A 25,000-nucleotide genomic window follows, 5' to 3' on the forward strand; every position below is an offset into this window, starting at 1 on the left:
TCAGAACTTGGTCTAAAAATATCAAGATATTAGCTATGAGTGACAATTCAAGTAATCAGAACTTGGTCTAAAAATATCAAGATATTAGCTATGAGTGACAATTCAAGTCATCAGAACTTGAAGTCTAAAAATATCAAGATATTAGCTATGAGTGACAATTCAAGTAATCAGAACTTGGTCTAAAAATATCAAGATATTAGCTATGAGTGGCAATTCAAGTGATCAGAACTTGGTCTCAAAATATCAAGATATTAGCTACGAGTGACAATTCAAGTGATCAGAACTTGGTCTAAAAATATCAAGATATTAGCTATGGGTGACAATTCAAGTAACCAGAACTTGAAGTCTAAAAATATCAAGAATTTTTCATACATCATGCAGTAAAAAATCGTGATGCCACGGTACTTATTAAGGATGATTTTAAGTTATTGGAACAAATATGTACCTTAACAGATTACTAGAACTTTCAAATATGTAACCCCGAGATTTAAAATGTCCCAACAGGACAGTAGAGAGACTGATTTGATAAACTATTTCCAGTAGCGGTTGTGAGACAAGTCTTGTTCACAGTGTGTTATGATAACGTGGATCTTGTAATTCATTCTCCCCTTGAAGAATGCACATGCCAAACAGACCTTGTGGGTCCTACAGGACGCCAGGACTCTCTGAGTGAAGCGGGGACAAGTAAGTAAGTAAGTAAGTAAGTAAGTAAGTAAGTAAGTAAGTAAGTAAAGTGACCTAGAGTTACCATAAAACTGCCTAAATTAACCCTTAAAGGAGTAGATGATGAGCTAGACATATGGCTCTCATTCAATTATCAGTTTCTCAACTCTCAAACAAACACTTCTTTGTAATAGCTTTACCTATAACAATTGATCGAACAATTGAGTTATCTAGCGCTAAAACTACCAATGCTATTGACCACCTATCTAAAAAACGCGTGACATTGTAATAAGGATGAATAAAATCATTTACCACTTATACCTAGCATTAAACTGCTTTATTTACAATCCAATTTCTTATTAGATAGCAGTGAGTCTGCTAAGTGTGAATTAATATAAGGTATACACTATACATTTGAGTATAACAAATTAATAAACTAAAACATCATTTAGTATTATTCGCCTAAAAATTATGTAATTAGTTAGGATAGTTATATTACAAAAATAAACTCCGTAGACAAAATTATAATCTTGGTGTTACCAAAAATATTTTAACAATTATTACTTCATCGCTTGTTGCGGTAGGCAAAAAAACTAGAATAGATACCCCTTAAATAAAGTTTTCTTTGAACGATTTTCTAAATATTAATCGGGTACTACTTTAAACAGATTTCCGTAACCACGCAAAGCTACGTTTAGCTGTAGCCTACGAATATCGTTCGTATTTCTTTTGATATTCATAGTAAACATGTTGCTGATCAATTAAATAAGAGGCAGGTTAAATATCTCTAAAACATTCCCTATATCAGATAGCAAACCCAGAAAGGTTTTCGATAAAAGAGAACTCGAATCATGACTTTTAAAAATACCTTGTTTATTCCAAAACATACATTGGTCTAAAGGATTAAAATGCTAGAGAGCTTGTGGTATGATTGATCTATTGATTTATTGATAATTTACTCAAACTGTATGATGAAATATACTTGCAATTGTTCTATTTGCCCGCCACATTATATTGCATGCTGCAAGTCTTCAGGGGAAAATAATTTTACTTTAAGAAAAACTGTACAATGTGCTGAAAAGACTCTGAAATCGTTTGAGAATTAATTTGAAGATCCAAATGTAGTCCTATCTTTTACATCCCAAAATATATTTTCAACCCTGGACGACTCTTTAAGAGAATGGAAATCTACCGAATAGTTGATAAAATTAAGCAGAGGGAAAACAAACTTCTGTCTAGGATTCTTATCCTCGAAGGCATTACTAACTTACGATTAGGCTTTATTACTTTCTAACTAATAGTTCATACACTTAATGGATAGAAGTTGCATTTATGTTTTCATATCAATATCACAGTTTCCCTTAATAAGGCACCAAATAACTTTATCTTTCTTCTTGTATATTTCAAAGAATGTTGGTTCAATTGGACGAGTTATATTTATGTACTGAAATTGCTATGTCTACCATGTTATGCCCATGTTAATAAATCATCAACAAAAAGTAGATTGATTGTCTGTATTTTCATGATTTTGCCTGATTGAATGTATAAGAATTTAATAACTGTTTAGTTTCCAAATATCTTCTTAGTTATAGTCTAATTAGATTTTATCCAATACGGAGACTAACCACAGAATTTTTATCAAGAAGATTAATTTTACAAGGGTAACTAACAATACTTCCAAAATAGTCCAAGAAAGCCAAGTCGAACACATTGAAATTAAGTTTATAAATGAAGGTTTTGAAGATGAAATTGAAAACATTCTCGTTTTCTAAACGCTTCGATAATGTGGATTTGACAATTAACGAGCAATAAGTAGTGTGGATTACTAAAGGTCTTGGAATGTATAAGATAAAATGACTATGAAGACCCTGAAAGAGAGTGGGGTTCCCCTGCAGTATGGGACCAGAAAAGCAGCCCTTAAAGCAAAGTAAAAGTAGACCAAGTAAAATACCAGAAATGTATGACATCCTACGATATTTTCACTCCACTAACAGGAATGCATTGATCTCAAGATATCCTTTCCCCATTTGCATTTAACTTATTCTGGGATTCATGAACCAACTATCCTACTAATACCTGCTTTTACATCACTCTAATAATAACATGCCTTTCTTTTAAACGATTACATACTCAAATTCGACTAGCATATACTTAATGTATATATTTCTCACTGTCCTCGACTACCTTATCTATTCTGTGTTAGACTTTTCCGACAAATTTCAATAAATTTCCGTCCTTCAACGGGACTTATTTTAATACTCTTTCACTATAAACATCCTATCTTTGAAATTCTCAATCATTAACTCGTCCAATTCCATGGCGTTATCCTTATTTATACTTCCATCCAGCATTTCCTTTATAGTTGAGTTTCACTTCTTATCAGAATCCCTTATCTTCATATTTAGAACCACATTCTGCGCCTTGATCTCTATCCAAGACTATTTTCAGTCCTTACCTTTGCTGAAAGTAGCTAACAAGATTTTTCTAAATCTTTATCAACTTCTTCTCTTACGCTTACAGAAACCTCCCATAGGAGGCTAGTGTTTTAGTTCCTTCACGCACTTCACTTTAGGCATTACTTAAAGGATCTTTAAAGTACCAAATTTGTTCTCTCTCTTTTTTTTTTTTTTTAATCTTCCATTTTTTCTGTCCAGTTGCTTTCAAGTTTCGCTTTAGACATTACTTAAAGGATCTTTTAAAAGTACCACCTTTAAGCCTTGGTTTTATTCTTTTCCAGTCTTCCTTTCTTCCATCTTTCTGTCCAGTCGCTTTCAAATTTTACTTTAAACACTATTTAAAGGGTCTTTGAGGCACCTACTTTTTGGGCTTTGGTTTTACTTCTTTTCCAATCTTACTTCTTTTTTTTTTCTTTTTCGTCGCTTTCAAATCTAATTTCATAGAGCAACTTTGTTTTCTCCCCCAATTACACCCGAATACTGAAGGAACTTCTTAGCTATGGCTCCAGGGCTTATAACCAAAATAAATTACTTTATAAATCCAGCCACACCTCCCAGGTTCTCTCCCATATACAGACCTGAAGGCTAATAAACCAATCCTATTTTCTCTTCCTCGTTTAAGCCTTTTCATTCATCTCTGATCCCAATAAACAATTAATATATGAATGAACATCCATAAACTAAAATATCTACTTGATGTATTCACTCCCACATAATTATATATAATTATATATATATATATATATATATATATATATACACATATATATATAAGTATATATATATATATATATATATATATATATATATATATATATATATATATGCATATATGCATATATATATATATATATATATATATATATATATATATATATATATATATATATATATATGCATATATATATGCATATATATATATATATGTATACATATATATGTATACATATATATATATATGTATGTATACATACATGTATATATATATATATATATATATATATATATATATATATAAAGTTATTAGCTGATATTATAAGCTGTTTAAGACAATTAACCAGTGTTCAATTTGACAATAAAGCCAGTTGGGACAATGTAATCTGTTTAGAATATTAAATCTTGCATTTATTACATCAAGGTAATTTACTATCTAACGATTACATTAATAGTCATAATTAGTTTTAATATTCTACGTTGAAATCAAATAAATTCTATAGCATTAACTTATATCAAGTAGCAGTTAACCCACTCGTAAAATCTACTATCAAAGATTATTTTGATCATATATTTGCACTAGAAGAGTTGGAAGACCCAGACCTACATGGATGAGGACTATGAAGCGTTAAATAGGAAATGACGAATGGAGAAGTATACATTTATAAGCTCAAGATAGAGACGACTGGCGAAATCTAACCGAGGCCCTTTGCGTCAATAGGCATGGGAGGAGATGATGATGATGCCCTTTGCGTCAATGGGCGTGGGAGGAGGAGATGATGATGATGATAATGATGATGATGATTTGCCTATTCAACTTTCTCGAGATTTGCAGAAGTGTGTGTAAGGTGCCATATTAATCACCAGTTTGAAAGTTCATTGTAGAATGTTTTAAATGTAATAACAACGATCTCCAGGCCTTTTCCAAAGAATCGGTTAAAAACTTATTAAAGTACATGGGTAGAATACTAAGCTGCAATATGCCGATACAACTACCTACTAAGAAGGAAACAAAGCGAATAATATAAGAGAAAGATCCACAAAGCAGCAACAGGCATTATTATTATTATTATTATTATTATTATTATTATTATTATTATTATTATTATTATTATTATTATTATTATTATTATTATTATTATTATCACTTGCTAAGCTATAACCCTAGTTGGAAAAGCAAGAAGCTATAAGCCCAGGGGCCCCAACAGGGAGAATAGCCCAGTGAGGAAAGGAAACTAGGAAAAATAAAATATCTAAAGAACAGTAACAACATTCAAATAAATATTTCATATATAAACTCTAAAAACTTTAACTAAACAAGAGGAAGAGAAACAAGATAGAAATAGCGTGCCCGAGTGTACCCTCAAGCAAGAGAACTCTAACCCAAGACAGTGGAAGACCATGGTATAGAGGCTATGCCACTACCCAAGACTAGAGAACAATGGTTTGATTTTGGAGTGTCCTCCTAGAAGAGCTGCTTACATAAGTTATACAGTCTCCTCAATGGTATAATGGGAAATATAAATGAAAAATAGGCTACCAGAGGGGTACAGCGACCAGGAACTAGAACATAATCTTCTGTGTTTTGCAAGAAGGCCCAAGCAAGTTGTTATTCCAAATATATGCAGATCTTCAGCCTTTCACTTACAAATCTACTTGTTTTCTAACTTACTTATCCCTTTTCGTTCTATCTAAAACAGTAGATGCGTACCACAATTCCCTGCTATAAATTGTCTCAAGTGACATTTTAAAAAGGAAAAGGAGAATTTTAGAGAAAATAAGCAAATGTAAGACATTGATTCAATGAAAATTAACTACCATAAATGATAAAAACATAACTATTATAAAAAGATATAAAACCAAAAAATAATAAAAACTAAAAAAATAAGTAAAATTAAATATAATTAAGAAAAAGAAACTAAATTTAACAATTGAAATTTGTTAACCAAAATAAAACCAAAAAATAAGAAAAAATAAAAAAAATAAGTAAAATCAAATATGATTAAGAAATAGAAACTGAATTTAACAATTGAAATTTGTTAACCAAAATAAAACCAAAAGTAAAAGAAAAACTAAAAAAAAATAAGTAAAATCAAATATAATTGAGAAAAAGAAACTGAATTTAACAATTGAAATTTGTTAACCAAAATAAAACCAAAAATAAGAACTAAAAAAAAATATGTAAAATCAAATATAATTGAGAAAAAGAAACTGAATTTAACAATTGAAATTTGTTAACCTTGACGATCTACGATGAGGTAACTTTGTTTGTTCCAGTTGTATCAATTACAGGAATGAAAACCATTCTGAAAGGGTTACATAATCATCTGAACTTGCTCTCTTCTCTAATTACTAGTTACAGTCGTGTGAGAGCACGTGCAAGATCGTGCAAATACAGAAAATTCAGAAAATTCATCCATTGTAGCTGAAACATACGGCCCTATATGAGTCGATTGAGTTATTGAGAGTTCCTATTTCCCAATAGCATCAGTTGATGAAGCTAAAAGAAAGATACATGAAATAATGAATGACATTAAAGCTCCTGAAACATACAGCCCTATATGAGTCGATTGAGTTACTGAGGGTTCCTATTTCCCAATAGCATCAGTTGATGAAGCTAAAAGAAAGATACATGAAATAATGAATGACATTAAGGCTTAGATGTTAACAAAAAAGCTCAATGAAGATAAAAGTGAATGTATTATTTTTGGAAATGAAAAAGATATAAAAAGAATCGAATGCTTCCAAAGAATTGAAATAGGTTAAATCGATCATTGACCTAAAGAAATCCGTCAGAAATATTTGAGTAATCATGGATGATAGACTGACAATGAATGAACATATAAATTATATGGTAAGAAATTGTAACTATCACATTAAAAACATAGCATTTATTAGTAAATACTTAAATGGAAAATCTATGGCCATACTCATTAATCACCACATATTTTCAAGAATTGATTACTGCAACTCACTGTTCTATGGCTTACCAAATTATCAGCTGAAGAAAATTCAGAGTACAAAACAGAGCCGCTAGATTAATAAAAGGACTACACAATAGGGATAGAATTACCCCTGCACTAATTAAATTACACTGGCTGCCGGTAAAGGCGAGAACTGAATACAAGCTACTCTTACTAACGTTTAAGATACTGAACCAAAATATCTAAAAGAATGCCTGAACAAATTAGAACTAGAAACAAATGTTACCATAAGACACATGAGTGACAAACATAGACTATCTGAACCAAGAACAAATAGTAAATTTGGTGAAAGGGCTTTTAGCTACTGTGCGCCTAGACATTATAATAAACTACCAACTGAAATGAAGGACATAAATTGAATTTAAGAAGAAACAAAAGACATTACTTTTCACAAGATCATATGATTTGGAAGATGCTACAATCAAGGAATTGTATAAGTTATAATGAAAATGTTTCGTTAGATGATTGATATGGACCCGCCCGAGAAGTAGTTCACTCGACTTCAGTGGAGGGTTGGATTTAAACCCAAAACAAGTAAACAAGTAAACTATGAGTGATTTTGACCAAGACATCGAAAGTATATTGGAAGGAGATTGATGGAAATGGAGGTACAGGGAACGAGAAGGAGAGGGAGACCAAAGCGAAGGTAGATGGACTGTATCAAGGATGACCTTCGATCAAAGGGATTAACCGGTATTGAAGTGTGGGGCAGAGCAGGGTTAAAAGAATATTCTTTTAACCCTGGGGCAGAGGTAGATGGAAAAAGCTGGCCAGAAACATCGACCCCACATAGAAGTGGGAAAAGATGCAGACAAAGAAGAAGAAGAATATCGAAAGTAATGTGGTTGACAGAAAATATTATTAATTACTTCATATATCATCACCATATATAGCTTTATCTACACCATAATCAAGGATTTAGATAACAGAGTTGGTCCGTGTTAATTACTAAAGAATGGTAGCACACTGTATAGTTATGTATATAAGTTTTAGGAGACCTTCGTATAAATATTCAACGCAACAGGGATTGTATCTTTAACTTCAAATATCTTGCTTTAAACTACGACTTTGTGTGTGCACAATAATAGATAAATTACCTATTAGAAATAAAATGCAGTAACACGGCATGGTTACTAAAGATTGTCGTTAGGATAAGCTCGGCGAGTGTTTTATTTATTATCGAGCATGGATTCCCGTCTGTCCTCGGTTTATTACACACGTCACAGTTAAGGTTTGATTAATTTTCCTTATGCAAGTACAGACTGTACAGGTCATTGCTTTAAGTGACCTCATAAGTAGGGTATGGTTATGGGTATAGGAGGTCTGTTGTTGGATGTATATTCTCAGTTCAACAAGACACTTTCAACCTAAGTATAATTACTCTAATAAATTATTAAATAAAATCAGATATCCCCTTAACATCCACTTAGCAATAGAAAAACTAGTTTTCAAGGTTATTTTACTAGAATAGACAGCCAGACAAGAATGACGAGGCTGGTGTTATCACAAACTTCATGAAAACTATTATATAATTTCAAAGTAGAGGCTGTAAATATCTAGAATAGTCACCCTTTAAAAAAGTTTTCTTTGAAAACTTTCACGATTTATAGAAAACTATAGTTTATAGAAAACTATGGTAAACAGATTTTCGTCAATGTTCAATTTGTATAAGCGTATTCTTTACCATTTCCTTTTGGTTATCCGTAATAATTGATAATATTGGTCAGCTGAATAAAAGGTGAAGAAATTATATTGAAAACTGTCAATGTATCACATTGCAAGATTAAGGAGGAGGTTGAAAACTTTCACGATTTATAGAAAACTATACTAAACAGATTTTCGTCAATATTCAATTTGTATAGGTGTATTCTTTAGCATTTCCTTTTGGTTATCCGTAATAAATGATAATATTAGTCAGCTGAATACACGGTGAAGGAATTATATGGAAAACGTTCAATGTATCACATTGTAAGATTAAGAAGGAGGTGGTCAATCAAAGTAAACCAGAACAGTAACTTGAAAAAATTCTTAACTGTGGCAAATCATACATTGGTCTACTTTTATAACTAAGAAATATGTCAAGTATCATATTTGAATTTTGAGATCACATTAAATCTTCTAATTCCATATTTTTATTTATCTAAACTTTTATCCTGCATTCTATCATCACTTGTCTTATTCATTTCTTATAAGACTAGCTTATCTTCATCGCAATCTAAGCCACATTTCGAGCATCTCTCAGAGACTGTTCTGCACATACCTTTGCCGAACCCAGGTAATAAAATGTTCTGTATCTTAAATTCTTTTCATACAACAGAAACCTCCGGTAGGATTAGTGCCGTCAGTGGGCCTCATTGTGTGCACTTTAGGCATTACTTATATAGTTTTTTTGAGGTACCTGCTCAGCTCCCAACTGAACCCACTTTCAGTCCTTCGACTTTACTTCATTCCCAGCTTCCTTTCTTCCATCAATATGCCATCAATATTATCTTCAAAGGGCAATTGCTAGGTTTACCCTGCAGTTGTACGCTATCTACGTGAGGTTTTCCCCTAGTTGTAGGCTACCTCTATGAAGTTTTCCCTTAATTGTAGGCTACCTATGTGAGGCTTTCACCTATTTGTGGCTACCCCTGTAAGCTACCTGTGTGAGGTTTTCCCTTAGTTGTAGGCTACCTCTGTAAGCTATCTGTGTGAGGTTTTCCCTTAGTTGTAGGCTACCTCTGTAAGGTTTTCCTCTAGTTGTAGGCTACATCTATGAAGTTTTCCTTTAATTGTAGGCTACCCATGTGAGGCTTTCACCTAGTTGTAGGCTACCTCTGTAAGCTACCTGTGTGAGGTTTTCCCTTAGTTGTAGGCTACCTCTGAGGTTTTCCCTTAGTTGTAGGCTACCTCTGAGGTTTTCCCTTAGTTGTAGGCTACCTCTGAGGTTTACCCTTAGTTGTAGGCTACCTCTGAGGTTTACCCTTAGTTGTAGGCTACAACTATGAAGTTTTCCCTTAATTGTAGGCTACCTATGTGAGGTTTTCGCCTAGTTGTGGCTACCCCTGTAAGGTACCTGTGTGAGGTTCTCCCTTAGTTGTAGGATACCTCTGTAAGCTACCTGTGTGATGTTTTCCCTTAGTTGTAGGCTACCTCTGTAAGCTACCTGTATGAGGTTTTCCCTTAGTTGTAGGATACCTCTGTAAGGTTTTCCCCTAGTTGTAGGCTACATCTATGAAGTTTTCCTTTAATTGTAGGGTACCCATGTGAGGCTTTCACCTAGTTGTAGGCTACCTCTGTAAGCTACCTGTGTGAGGTTTTCCCTTGGTTGTGGGCTACCTCTGAGGTTTTCCCTTAGTTGTAGGCTACCTCTGAGGTTTTCCCTTAGTTGTAGGCTACCTCTGAGAGGCTTCCTTTTAGTTGTAGGCTACCTCTGTGAGGCTTCCCTTTAGTTGTAGGCTACCTCTGTGAGGTTTTCCCTTAGTTGTAAGTTACCCATGTAAGCTACCTCTGTAAGGTTTTGAGGCTACATCTATGAAGTTTTCCCGTAATTGTAGGCTACCCATGTGAGGCTTTTACCTAGTTGTAGGCTACCTCTGTAAGCTACCTGTGTGAGGTTTTCCCTTAGTTGTAGGCTACCTCTGTAAGCTACCTGTATGAGGTTTTCCCTTAGTTGTAGGATACCTCTGTAAGGTTTTCCCCTAGTTGTAGGCTACATCTATGAAGTTTTCCTTTAATTGTAGGCTACCCATGTGAGGCTTTCACCTAGTTGTAGGCTACCTCTGTAAGCTACCTGTGTGAGGTTTTCCCTTGGTTGTGGGCTACCTCTGAGGTTTTCCCTTAGTTGTAGGCTACCTCTGAGGTTTTCCCTTAGTTGTAGGCTACCTCTGAGAGGCTTCCTTTTAGTTGTAGGCTACCTCTGTGAGGCTTCCCTTTAGTTGTAGGCTACCTCTGTGAGGTTTTCCCTTAGTTGTAAGTTACCCATGTAAGCTACCTCTGTAAGGTTTTCCCCTAGTTGTAGGCTACATCTATGAAGTTTTCCCGTAATTGTAGGCTACCCATGTGAGGCTTTTACCTAGTTGTAGGCTACCTCTGTAAGCTACCTGTGTGAGGTTTTCCCTTAGTTGTAGGCTACCTCTGTGAGGCTTTCCCTTAGTTGTAGGCTACCTCTGTGAGGCTTTCCCTCTGTTGTAGGCTACCTCGGTGGTTTTCCCTTAGTTGTAGGCTACCTCAGTGGTTTTCCCTTAGTTGTAGGCTACCTCTGTGAGGTTTTCCCTTAGTTGTAGGCTACCTCTGTGAGGTTTTCCCTTAGTTGTAAGGCTACCTCTGAGGTTTTTCCCGAGTTGTAAGGCTACCTCTGAAGTTTTCCCTTAGTTGTAGGCTACCTCAGTGGTTTTCCCTTAGTTGTAGGCTACCTCAGTGGTTTTCCCTTAGTTGTAGGCTACCTCAGTGGTTTTCCCTTAGTTGTAGGCTACCTCAGTAGTTTTCCCTTATAAATGGACATTTATAAACACAAATATCCCTTCAAGGTGTTCGTACTACTTTTGGATAAAACAAACCAAATATTCCTTGAAAGAGTAATGGAAAATCTGGTTCACAGATAATAGCCATTAGTCACTATCTGATATTAAGAGCTGTACGAAAATTAACCAGTCTTTCATTTGATAGTATTGCCTGACGAGACTATGTAAATCTCTTTCAAGAATTAATTAGATATTGCCCGCTTATAGTTGAACTAATGTAGTGTGATAGTTATATTGACAGATTGGTATTCTGCGTTGAAATTAAACCAACCAGACTTCAATATATTCCTCTCCCTCTCATGTCATCATAGTTATTAACATTCATATTCTGCGTTGAAATCAAACAAACCAGCCCTTGTTATATCCCTCTCCCTCTCCCATTTTTAGGGCATTCATATTCTGCGTTGAAATGAAACCAAGCGGCTTTCAATACCTTCCCCTCCCTCTCTTACCCTTAGGGCATCATGGTTATTAACATTCATATTCTGCCTTGAAATTAAACCAACCAGACTTCAATATATTCCTCTCCTTCTCTCACTCTTAGGTCATCATAGTTATTAACATTCATATTCTGCGTTGAAAATAAACCAACCAGCTTTCAATATATTCCCCTCCCTCTCTCACCCTTAGGGCATCATGGTTATTAACATGCATATTCTGTGTTGAAATTAAACCAACCAGCTTTCAATATATTCCTCTCCCTCTCTCACTCTCAAGGCATCATAGTTATTAACATGCATATTCTGCGTTGAAATTAAACCAACCAGACTTCAATATATTCCTCTCCCTCTTTCACTCTCAGAGCATCATAGTTATTAACATTCATATTCTGCGTTGAAATTAAACCAACCAGACTTCAATATATTCCTCTCCCTCTCTCACTATTAGGACATCATAGTTATTAACATTCATATTCTGCGTTGAAATTAAACCAACCAGACTTCAATATATTCCTCTCCCTCTCTCACTATTAGGACATCATAGTTATTAACATTCATATTCTGCGTTGAAACTACCCCAAGCAGCTTTCAATATATTCCTCTCCCTCTTTCACTCTCAGAGCATCATAGTTATTAACATGTATATTCTGCGTTGAAATTAAATCAACTAGACTTCAATATATTCCTCTCCCTCTCTCACTTTTAGGTCATCATAATTATTAACACGGATATTCTGCGTTGAAATTAAACCAACCAGCCTTCAATATATTCCTCTCCCTCTTTCACTCTCAGGGCATCATAGTCATTAACATGCATATTCTGCCTTGAAATTAAACCATCCAGCTTTCAATATATTCCTCTCCCTCTCTCACTCTCAGGGCATCATTGTTATTAACATGCATATTCTGTGTCGAAATTAAACCACCCAGACTTCAATATATTACTCTCCCTCTCAGGTCATTATAGTTATTAACACGAATATTCTGCGTTGAAATTAAACCAACCAGCTTTCAATATATTCCTCTCCCTCTCTCACTTATGGGCATCAAAGTTATTTCAGAGTTGGAATTAAACCAAACAGCCTTCGATATATTCCTCGCCCTTTCTCTCTTAGGGGACATGGGATAACAACCAGCATTGCTTGACTACAACCACTGCTTACAGATAAAGATCGTGACGAAGTTTTGACAAGAAAACAGTCAAGAATATCCCAAGTTAAAAGTTTGAGAGAGAGTGCAACTGTCCCAAAGAAATAGATAATAGTCCCCTTTATTCATATACATATGCATCCTACAGTATCCTTACAAGTTTCTGTTCCGGTGGGGGTGAATTTGTTAATATTTTCTTAAAATTCCTGAGATAATTTTAAGACTAAGAAAATCTAATGCATCAATATCTAAACCTGAATGTAATCACTCCAAGTCCAAACGAAAATATCGATTTATCGAAACCAAAATGTAATTTATCCGGATCAAAACTATAATGTAATCGATATGGATCCAAACTCCTATGTAATTTTTTATAGTTTTTTTTATAGGAAACATTTATTTTAATAGTTATTATTCTTAAAGTATTTCATTTTTCCTTGTTTCTAATCCTCACTGGGCTATTTTCCCTTTTGGAGACCCTGGGCTTATAGCATCCTGTTTTTCCAACTAGGGTTGTAGCCTAGCAAGTAATAATAATAATAATAATAATAATAATAACAAGTGAGCAAGTCCTGAACGCGGACATGGTCCTCGTAGAGGACATACCTCCGCCAAGGTGACCTTGACCTTCACGTGACCTTTACCCTCAAGTGACCTTGACCTTAATGTGACTTTGACCTTCACATGACCTTGACCTTCACGTGACCTTCAAGTGACCTTGACCTTCACGTGACCTTGACCTTCACATGACCTTGGCTTCAAGTGACCTTGATCTTCAAATGTACTTGACCTTCACGTGACCTTGACCTTCAGGTGACCTTGACCTTCACGTGACCTTGACCTTCACGTGACCTTGACCTTCAAGTGACCTGCTTGACTTTTGACCTTCAAGTGATCTTTGTTCATTTGCCACTGATACTTAATATGACATTGATATAATGCACCAATATGACCTTGACCTTTGACCTTTATAAATTTGAACATCACCCATGGGTTGCGCCTGGACTAGGACTTCCCTGTTGGCTTATGCAAAAGTCAGTGCTTTATTTCTGTCTCTTGATATGGCCACTTATGTCATAGTGACACCAGTGACCCCTGTGACCTTGACCTTGGGGTGACCTTGACCAAAATTTAATCAGTTCTTCCATACACATTGGGGAACTACTTGGCCAAGTTTGAAGTGATTCCGTGTAGAAATGTGGCCTCTACGTTGTCCACAGACAGACAGACAAACAGAGAAACAAACAAACAAACAAACAAACAAACCGAACCGAAAACATAACCTCCGCCGCTTGGCGGAGGTAATAACAAGTGAGCAAGTCCTGAACGCGGACATGGTCCTCGTAGAGGACATACCTCCGCCAAGGTGACCTAGAGCGCCATATGTCCTAGAATCATGAATTGATGTGACTTCGACTTTCAAGTAACGTTTGACCTTTAATTTAGCTTAACCATTCAATGGCCTTGGCAGTTACCTGACACTGAGGTTGAAGGACTTTTGACTGTTTGTGTGTTGGTAGCATTGGGAAGCTCTTGTGGGTGTGTTCGATTTTATTTTTTTTTGACGTGATGATGGCATTGACGCGAGAGTCGAACATATGAATTAATAATGAGCAATAGTAATAATATGTCGTTGGGTGATGTATAGAAAACAATGATCTTTGTTCATTTGCCACTGATACTTAATATGACATTGATATAATGCACCAATATGACCTTGACCTTTGACCTTTATAAATTTGAACATCACCCATGGGTTGCGCCTGGACTAGGACTTCCCTGTTGGCTTATGCAAAAGTCAGTGCTTTATTTCTGTCTCTTGATATGGCCACTTATGTCATAGTGACACCAGTGACCCCTGTGACCTTGACCTTGGGGTGACCTTGACCAAAATTTAATCAGTTCTTCCATACACATTGGGGAACTACTTGGCCAAGTTTGAAGTGATTCCGTGTAGAAATGTGGCCTCTACGTTGTCCACAGACAGACAGACAAACAGAGAAACAAACAAACAAACAAACAAACAAACCGAACCGAAAACATAACCTCCGCCGCTTGGCGGAGGTAATAATCGATATAGATCTAAACAACTATGTAATTGATCCTGGTTTAAAACCCTATGTAATTAATACACTTCAAACCAAGATTATAATCAACCCAGATCAAATTTATAACGTAATATACCTGGCTCTAAAATATAACGTAATTGACCTGGATCCAAAATATAACTTAAGTGACCTGGATCAAAATTATAATGTAATTCGCCTGGCTCCAAAATATACCGTAATTGACCTGGATTTAAAATATAACTTAATTAACCTGGATCAAATTTATAACGTAATTCGCCTGGATCCAAAATATAACGTAATTAACCTGGATCCAAAATATAACATAATTGGCCTGGATTCAAAATATAACTTAATTGACCTGGATCAAATTTATAACGTAATTCGCCTGGATCCAAAATATAACGTAATTAACCTGGATCCAAAATATAACATAATTGGCCTGGATTCAAAATATAACTTAATTGACCTGGATCAAATTTATAACGTAATTCGCCTGGATCCAAAATATAACGTAATGAATCTGGATGAAAAACAAAATGCAACTTATCTGGATAAAAACTGATAAGAAACTGACTTGGATTAAAACTAGAATGCAATAGATCCGGATCAAAACTAAAATTAAATGAATCAAAATCCGGATCAAAATTACATGAAATGAATCAAAATCCGGATCAAAACAAATGAAATTAATTAAAATCCGGATCAAAATTTAAATGAAATCAATCTAAATCCGGATCAAAACAAATGAAATTAATCAAAATCCGGATCAAAACTGAAATGAAATTAATCAAAATCCAAATCAATATATGAAATCAAATCCAGCTCAAAAACAAAATGTAATATTTTAAAAATCCAAACGCAAAGTTTAATCCATTTTCCTTGCATTCTAATTTACATATCCATGAAATCCCATCAGGATCAGATCACTAGGTGACCCCAAAATCCTGTTTTCGTTAGTCTACGCAGCTTTGACTGCAGCAATAATATTAATCATCAATTTTTTTCATAATAATTTTTTAAGTTCTGTCCTTATGTTTTAATAAAATATACTATTGAAACGAATATTTGGAATAAAATCTTTGCATAAAGTGTTTATTTTTTATTTCTGAACATTATTATACTTAAAGATTTGCCGTAAAAACGGTAAAAATCCTGGAATAAATGATTACCGTTGAGAAAAAAAAAAAAAAACTGGATATATTGAGTGATATTACGGTCACCATACCGCAAAAAGATAACAAATTAAGGTAAAATTACGGTCGCTTGTATTTTACCGAAATACCGCTGAGAACAGTATATTTTTAATGAGAATTTACTTTTATTAAAACTGTACGATAATGCGAGTTATACTTTTAATAATTTATTATTAAAACAACGGGAAAAATTCAAAATTGATTTAAAAAGTTCTAAGCCGCTGCTACCGTAAACTATCACAATTCTAGTGAAAAAAAAAAAAATAATAATAATTCTGACCTCTATAAACTCCTACAAGCAAGCACAATTATCATACAAGTGTGCTGGCTGCCCTTGCTTGCTAGCAAGCATACGCAATAACTACCAAATTAACATTCATTAACCGTAACTTCTAGATGAGCCTCTTGCATTTCTAATGCTTAAAACACCATTTTTGGTCTTATCTATATTCAAGTCCACAATTATCTCTCCCGAGACAATAATGGTTTAAATACATTATTAACCCACATTTTATATCTTAACACATTAATGGTTTAAATACATTACCAACCCACATTTTATATCTTAACACATTAATGGTTTAAATACATTACCAACCCACATTTTATATCTTAACACATTAATGGTTTAAATACAATACCAACCCACATTTTATATCTTAACACATTAATGGTTTAAATACATTACCAACCCACATTTTATATCTTAACACATTAAAGGTTTAAATACATTACCAACCCACATTTTATATCTTAACACATTAATGGTTTAAATACATTACCAACTCACATTTTATGTTTTAATCGTTATCATTACAGCTGGTCATATATTTTAACTCTTAAATACCTATTGGGTAAATTTTTTCATTGCAAATAACCTTGTAACATCAACGGCTCCCGAATATTTAATAAAAGTAACCACAATAATAATAATAAGAATAGGGAAGTGGGGAATATGGGGAAAGGAAGAGTACCCCTGGATACAATCCAGTTTATAGCTCAAAGGCAGGTACTCGGGATGGGAAAGATTAAGGAAATTGGGAGAAAGAGAAGTACAGAAGAATAAAAGAGGGGCAGACCCTCTTGCGATATTAGGGAATTTTGGTATTATTATAATTGCTTTTCAAGTAACCTTTTTGGTCTAGTTTAAAAGGGTACACTCGAGCACACTAGCGTATCTTATTTCTCTTCCGCTTGTTTTGCTTAAAGTTTTTATAGTTTATTTAGGAAATATTTATCTTAATGTTGTTACTGTTCTTGAAATATTTTATTTTTCCTTATTTCCTTTCCTCAATGGGCTATTTGACCTGTTGGAGCCATTGGGCTTATAGCATCCGGCTTTTCTAACTAGATTTGTAGCTTAGCAAGTAACAACAAAAACAACAACAACAACAATAATAATAATAATAATAATAATAATAATAATGGCCGCTCACGAATGGCAGAGGCAAGGGACAGTGACTTTCCCCTATCAAGCAGGACAATGTCCTAGGGCTATTTTCCCTGTTGGAGCCCCTGGGCTTATAGCATCCGGCTTTTCCAACAAGATTTGTAGCTTAGCAAGTAACAACAACAACAACAACAATAATAATAATAATAATAATAATAATAATAATAATAATAATAATAATAATAATAATGGCCGCTCATGAATGGCAGAGGCAAGGGACAGTGACTTTCCCCTATCAAGCGGGACAATATCCTAGAGATTGACCATATATACATATAATCAGCGCCCGAGCCTCCTCTCCACCCAAGCTAAGACCAAGGAGGGCCAGTCAATGGTTGCTGATGACTCAGCAGTTAGACCTATAGGCTCTCCCAAATACCCCAACCCTCAGCTCACAAGGATGGTAAGGTTGCAGCGACCAAAGCAACTAACGAGTTTGAGGGGGACTCGAACACCAGTCTGACGATCACCAGGCAAGGGCGTTACTAGATAGTTTACAACAATATGATACGATAATAAAATAAAGCAAAATAAAATCATACGCTGTTTACTTTTCTTTATTTATCTTTTTTTTTGTGACCATTCCTGAATAATAATAATAATAATAATAATAATAATAATAATAATAACTATTATTATTATTATTATTATTATTAATTGCTAAGCTACAAACCTAGTTGGAAAAGCAGAATGCTATAAGGCCAGGAGCTCCAACAAGGAAAATAGCCCAGTGAGGAAAGGAAACAAGGAAACAAAATATTCTAAGGACAGTAACACCAAAAACACACAGAACATGTCACAATTTATTAAATTGTTTTATATAATAGAAATAAATGTATTTTGCTGCCTCACAAATTTCCTGGATATTTTCGTACAAATTTCATGTGTAAAAGTGATCCTAGGTCAAAGAAATAGATCATTCATGAAGCTGCTCTCTCTCTCTCTCTCTCTCTCTCTCTCTCTCTCTCTCTCTCTCTCTCTCTCTCTCTCTCTCTCTCTCAAAACAGATAAGGAAAAAAAGAGCCCTTTTTGTTTTAGTCTTTTTTTTAGGTAAAGTAGATTCTCTTCTATTTACGACATTATTATTATTATTATTACTATTATTATTATTATTATTATTATTATTATTATTGCTGTTATTATTATTATTATTATTATTATTATTATTATTATTATTATTATTATTATTATTATTATTATTATTATTAGCTTAGCTAAAACCCTAGTTGGAAAACCAAAATGCTATAAGCCGAAGGGCTCAAAGGGAAATAAATAACCCAATGAAGAAAGGAAATAAGGATATAAAACGATATGAGAAATAACGAACAATTAAAATGTCTAAAAAACAAAAACAGTTCAACATATCCTAATATTTCAATCTAGAAAACATATTAAAGTCTAACCTAATTTGTACATATATAAAGAACACTAAAATAGAAATAAGTTCAACAATCACGAGAAATATCAGGGGACCTCTGAGAAATACTGTCTATTTAACCCTAACTTTATTTTGCGCGATTATTATTGACAACTTCCTTGGGATGACTGACCAGTGGCGTTTCCTACGATAGAAATTCTTTTGTTGGAAATATCTCGTTGTCAGGAAGTGGACGCCTCGTCCTTCTATTAAGAAATAACATTATCTGATCAGGTACTTTAAAGATTCTTAGATTGTTTAATGTACGAATTGAACTTTAAGACGAAAAAAAAAAAAAAATTATACCATACATTAAGTAACGTCTAAATAGTTAAGACAGATGAGAATGGTTTAAAGTAAGAATTGAACATTAGGACAAAAAAAAAATGATAGCATACATTAAGTAACGTCTAAATAGTTAAGACAGATAAGAATTGTTTAAAGTAAGAATTGAACATTAAGACAAAAAAAAAATGATAGCATACATTAAGTAACGTCTAAATAGTTAAGACATAAGAATTGTCTAAAGTAAGAATTGAACATTAAGACAAAAAAAAGGAAAAAAAAAAAAATGATACCATACATTAAGTAACGTCTACATAGTTAAGACAGATAAGAATTGTTTAATGTACGAATTGAACATTAAGACAAAAAAAATATACCTTACATTAAGTAACGTCTAAATAGTTAAGACAGATAAGAAAATGCATTAGTTAAAAATATCTGCGAAGCTACAACACTGCTAAACTAGAGGGGTACTCAGTAGAGCGCAGACCTCCACCACGGCAGCTTATTCCTCAACCTTTTGCTCGACCTTGACCTTGACCTTTGACTGATAACTTTCCTCGACAAAATTCTTTTGTTATAATGAAGTGGACGCCTCAGTCTTTTATTGAAATCACATTATCTGGTCAGGTATACGTCAAATATTCTTTAATTGTTTAACTTACGATTTGAACATTATGCCAAAGATATACACTGTTAAAAGTTTGCCGTAAAAAACCGTAAAAATCTTGAAATTAATGTTGATAGACATTTACCGAATTAAAAAAGGATATCTTGACGTAAAAGGAGTGATATTACGGTCACCAATCCGTAAAAGATGATAGCAAATTAGGGTAAAAATTACGGTCGCCTGTATTTTACTGAAATATGGCTGAGAACTATATTTTTACGGAGAATTACAGACTAAAATTAGGATTTTTTAAGAATGTCTGATACCTTACAATAAATACGCCTACTCTGCTTATAGATAGACATATATACAGACACACAGTGATAAGAGACTGTATTAGAGAAAAAAAAATGCGGCAGCTTCACTGATGGTATTTTTTTTATCATATTCAATATCAGTTTTCAAAAAATCTAAACGTTTATACATAAAAGGCATGAATATACCATACATAAAATCTTCGAATACCATCTTCAAACTTATTCAAGAGTCAATTCAATTTTTTTATGTAATCTCTCCGAAAGCTTCCCAGCCTGATTTTCAAATCAATATTCTCATAAGAAAATATGCCATAAATGAGAAATCAGGCAAATGAAACCATAAATCATGCATGATTGAATTGGAAAGTATAACAATCATACATTTCAACATCCGTAAACAACAGTAAACACTTAAAAGACATTCTTGGCAACTTGCCATAACCCAGAACTGTTGTCCATAATTTGACTAGAGCGACTTGAAGTGGCAGCCAGCCATGTTTTTGCTAACCTCATGAGAGTTTGTCTAGAACAAAAAAAAAAATAAATAAATAAAATAAATGTGGAATTCTGTCCCTTTTTTGTCATAATTTATTAATTTTTACTAAATCTTCACCGTTCAATTTTTTTTTTATTGACTAATATTTGTCTCTATTCGTGTTTATTCCACATTAATATGAGTTTGTCTAGGATAAAAAAAAAAATGTGGAGTTTTGTCCCTTTTTGTCATAATTAATTAATTTTTACCAAATCTTCACCGTTCTTCAATTTTTTTTATTGACTAAAATTTTTCTCTATTCGTGTTTATTCCACATTCATTTTCTTCCTCTCTTTACCTTACGTCTTAATTTCTTGGTGTCTTTGTCACTCGCTATTTCCACGGAGTTCTGTCCCTTTTTGTCATAATTAATTAATCTTTACTAAATCTTCACCGTTCTTCAATTTTTTTATTGATTAAAATTTGTCTCTATTCGTGTTTATTCCACATTAATATGAGAATTTGTCTAGAATAAAAAATAAAAAATAAAATAAAATGTGGAGTTCTGTCCCTTTTTGTTATAATGAATCAATCTTTACTAAATCTTCAATGTTCTTCAATTTTTTTCTATTGACTAAAATTTATCTCTACTCGTGTTTATTCCACTTTACTTTCTCTCTTTTCCTAGCATCTTAACATAATTTCTTGGTGTCTTTTTTTCACTCACTATTTCCATGGATTTCTGTCCTTTTTTTTTTACTGCCAATTTACTAATCTTTACTAAATCTTCGTTTTTCAATCTCTTTTTTATTGTTTAAAATCTATCTCAATTCGTGTTCATTCCACTTTACTTTTCTCCTTCTCTTTCCCTTGCGACTTAGCATAATTTCGTGGTGTCTTTGTCACTCGCTATTCAAACAGAATTTTTTTTTTTGGTCAATTTATCAATCTTAACTAAATCTTCGTTCTTCAATTTCTTTTTTATTGACTAAAATTTACCTCTATTCGTGTTTATTTCACTTTTCTTCCTCTCTTATATTTGCGTCTTAACATAATTTCTTGGTGTGTCACTCGCCATTTTCCACGGAATTCTGTCCTTTTTCTTTGTCATTTAATTAAGCTTTACTAAATCTTCATCGTTCTTCAATTTCTTTTTTTATTGACTAAAATTTACCTCTAATCGTGTTTATTACACTTATCTTCCACTCATATCTTTGCGTCTTAACATAAATTCTTGGTGTATTTGTCACTCGCTATTTCCATGGAATTCTGCCCTTATTTTCTTTTTGTCATTTTATTATTCTTTACTAAATCTTCATCGTTCTTCAATCTCTTTTTTATTTTTTAAAATCTATCTCTATTCGTGTTCATTCCACTTTACTTTTCTCCCTCTCTTTCCCTTGCGTCTTAGCATAATTTCTTGGTGTCTTTGTCACTCGCTATTTCCACAGTTTGTTAGATTATTCTTGGCAACTTTTGAGGTCAGTGACTGCACAATGTTTTTTCAAGAGACGAACAACAAACTATAATGGCAACAGCGTCCAAAATAGTAACAGTGCACAAAGTAGCAACAGTGTCCAAAGTAGTAACAGTGCACAAAATAGCAACAGTGTCCAAAGTAGTAACAGTGTACAAAATAGCAACAGTGTACAAAATAGCAAGTGTCCAGAATAGTAACAGTGTACAAAATAGCAAGTGTCCAAAATAGCAACAGTGTCCAAAATAGTATCAGTGTACAAAATAGTGACCGTGTCCAGAATAGTGACCGTCCAGAATAGTAAGTGTCCAAAATAGTAAGTGTCCAAAATAGCAACAGTGTACAAAATAGCAACTGTGTCCAGAATAGTAACAGTGTACAAAATAGCAAGTGTCCAAAATAGCAACAGTGTCCAAAATAGCAACAGTGTCCAAAATAGCAACAGTGTCCAAAATAGCAACAGTGTCCAAAATAGCAACAGCGTCCAAAATAGCAAGTGCCCAAAATAGTAACAGCGAAGCCGAAAAGTTTCCCACCTCAATATTTTAGTTGGAGTAAGATTCACATACTTGACAAGTCTGCATTTAATAATCTAACTTAATATCTCATAAAAAAAAACTCACCACAAAATCTTTTAAAAAAGTTATCAATGAGAAAACAGTCACTAAGGCTCACCAGCAGCTTGTTGAACGCCCCTACATGTAGTGCACCTTTCAACACTATCCTGGATATGAAGTCCCTTCAGAACTTCGTTTACACAAGTACACAAACAAAAACACACGTGCCTATATAAGTACATGTACGTGTATGTATAACACACACACACACATTATATATATATATATATATATATATATATATATACATATATATATATATATATATATATATATATATATACATACATATATATATGTGTGTATATATATATATATATATATATATATATATATATATATATATGTATATATATATATATATATATATATATATATATATATATATATATATATATAAGTTAACACACTATAAATACATATACACATAATATATATATATACATATATATACACACACATACATATATATATATTATATATATATATTATATATATATACTGTATATCTGAAAATACATTAAAACTTTGGTTTGATTGTTTTCAAATGTTACCCGTTTGCAATAGTATATTGCATATAAACGATCCATTTTTTATGATTTTTCTCAAGATAAGAAAAACAAGATTAGACACCCAACATTATACATATTCCAAATAAAAACCATTAGCATGGTTTTCCTTTGCCTGAATGGATAAGCCAGGCTAGAAATAGCTGTCTCTACCACAGTCAAATGAACAACTACATTTTAAAGACAATGGTTCATATCACAATCGATACCAAATATACCATCATGAATTGTGAGGCTAGAAACAGCTGTAACCACCGCAGTCAAATGAAAACTTAAATTTTCCAGAGAATGGTTCATATCACAATCGATAATAATGATAATAATGAATAATGCTTCATACCATTGTCAATATTGACAAACCATTACCATTTTTGTTAGAAAAGCTCTCATCAGAGTGGCTTATAACAATGAGCAAGTCCTGGAGACTACTGAAAGCTGAATTGCATATAATGGTAAAGCAATATTCTTCAAGACAAGCAAGCAATTGATAGTATGGCCACTGAACCCATCGAAGTTGATAAGACTCCCTTCTCATAACTTGTCTGTGGTAACCAAATAAAATATGGAGATTAGTTAAGCAATACATTTTAAATAAAATGTTTAAAATGGCTGTACTGAACCATTCAAAGTTGATAAGATCCCCTTCTTATCACTTTTCTGTGTTAACCAAATAAAATTATATGGGACTTACTTAAGCAATACATTATAAATAAAATGTTTAAAATGGCTGCCTTAAAACTTCTTGTCAAGGAAGCGTTATCAAGCATAACCCGACAGAACTGGATAAATTCTGTTATGTCGCACCCTTACTGCACAGTTAGTAACCAAACAGATAGCATAAGGCCGGCAGCACACTAGCGACTCTGTGGCGCCACAAAGCCACAGCATCGTGTGGCGGGGATGTGGTCTCCCATAGGTTTCCATTGTTTTAAAAGCCATGCCACGCCTGTGGCGGGGATGAGCGACAGAGAGCCACAGTCGCTTGCCTCAGTCGCTAGTTTGCGCGGCAAAAATTGAAAACAATGGAAACCTATGGGAGACCACATCCCCGCCACACGATGCTTTGGCTTTGTGGCGCCACAGAGTCGCTAATGTGCTCCCGGCCTAAGAGGTGGCAGAGGTGGTGGGCGTAGCCACACACAGGAACGTGCCATGAAGCAAGGGTGTGAAAGGCTACATTATCTCAGAGAGAGGTGTGCTAGAAATTCCTATGGCCATCTGTACATTAGGTCTGAATGATGTGAGCTAACAACGGGCAAACAGCGACACGCCAGACAAGACCTCCCCGGCAGTGTTGCCAGATGGGTTAGTCTAAAAATCCCCAAAACTCGTGATAAAAAATCTCCAAAGCAACCCAAAAGTCCCTATTTCCACAAATATATTCTCTTCTAATCATGTAGGCTTCATTGGTATAGAAATTACTCACTATAATTCATATAAGCGCAAGCAAACTAATTGCAACAATATAAATGTTTATTCATCTTTGTTTCTTCTTCACAGAAACTTGTACGGAATATCCCCATCAGACACCCAAAATTCCCAAATCTAGGAATAAATTCCCAAATCTAGGGATAAATCTCCATTGCTGGCAACACTGCTCCCCGGCGCCACTAA

At 33.8% G+C, this 25,000-nt stretch overlaps 1 protein-coding gene across 1 annotated transcript in view; it reads left to right on the forward strand.

The window, feature by feature from the left end:
* LOC137632832 (uncharacterized) overlaps positions 1-15,538 on the forward strand; it is a 15,842-nt gene extending 304 nt beyond the window's left edge. The window contains exons 2-3 of the mRNA XM_068364934.1: positions 616-684; positions 15,069-15,538. Coding sequence (XP_068221035.1) covers positions 616-684; positions 15,069-15,538 — 539 coding nt within the window. The remainder of the gene's footprint in view (positions 1-615; positions 685-15,068) is intronic.
* Positions 15,539-25,000: the final 9,462 nt, after the last annotated feature.

Source organism: Palaemon carinicauda, chromosome 3 (assembly GCF_036898095.1).
Source record: "Palaemon carinicauda isolate YSFRI2023 chromosome 3, ASM3689809v2, whole genome shotgun sequence".
Lineage (NCBI taxonomy): Eukaryota > Metazoa > Arthropoda > Malacostraca > Decapoda > Palaemonidae > Palaemon > Palaemon carinicauda.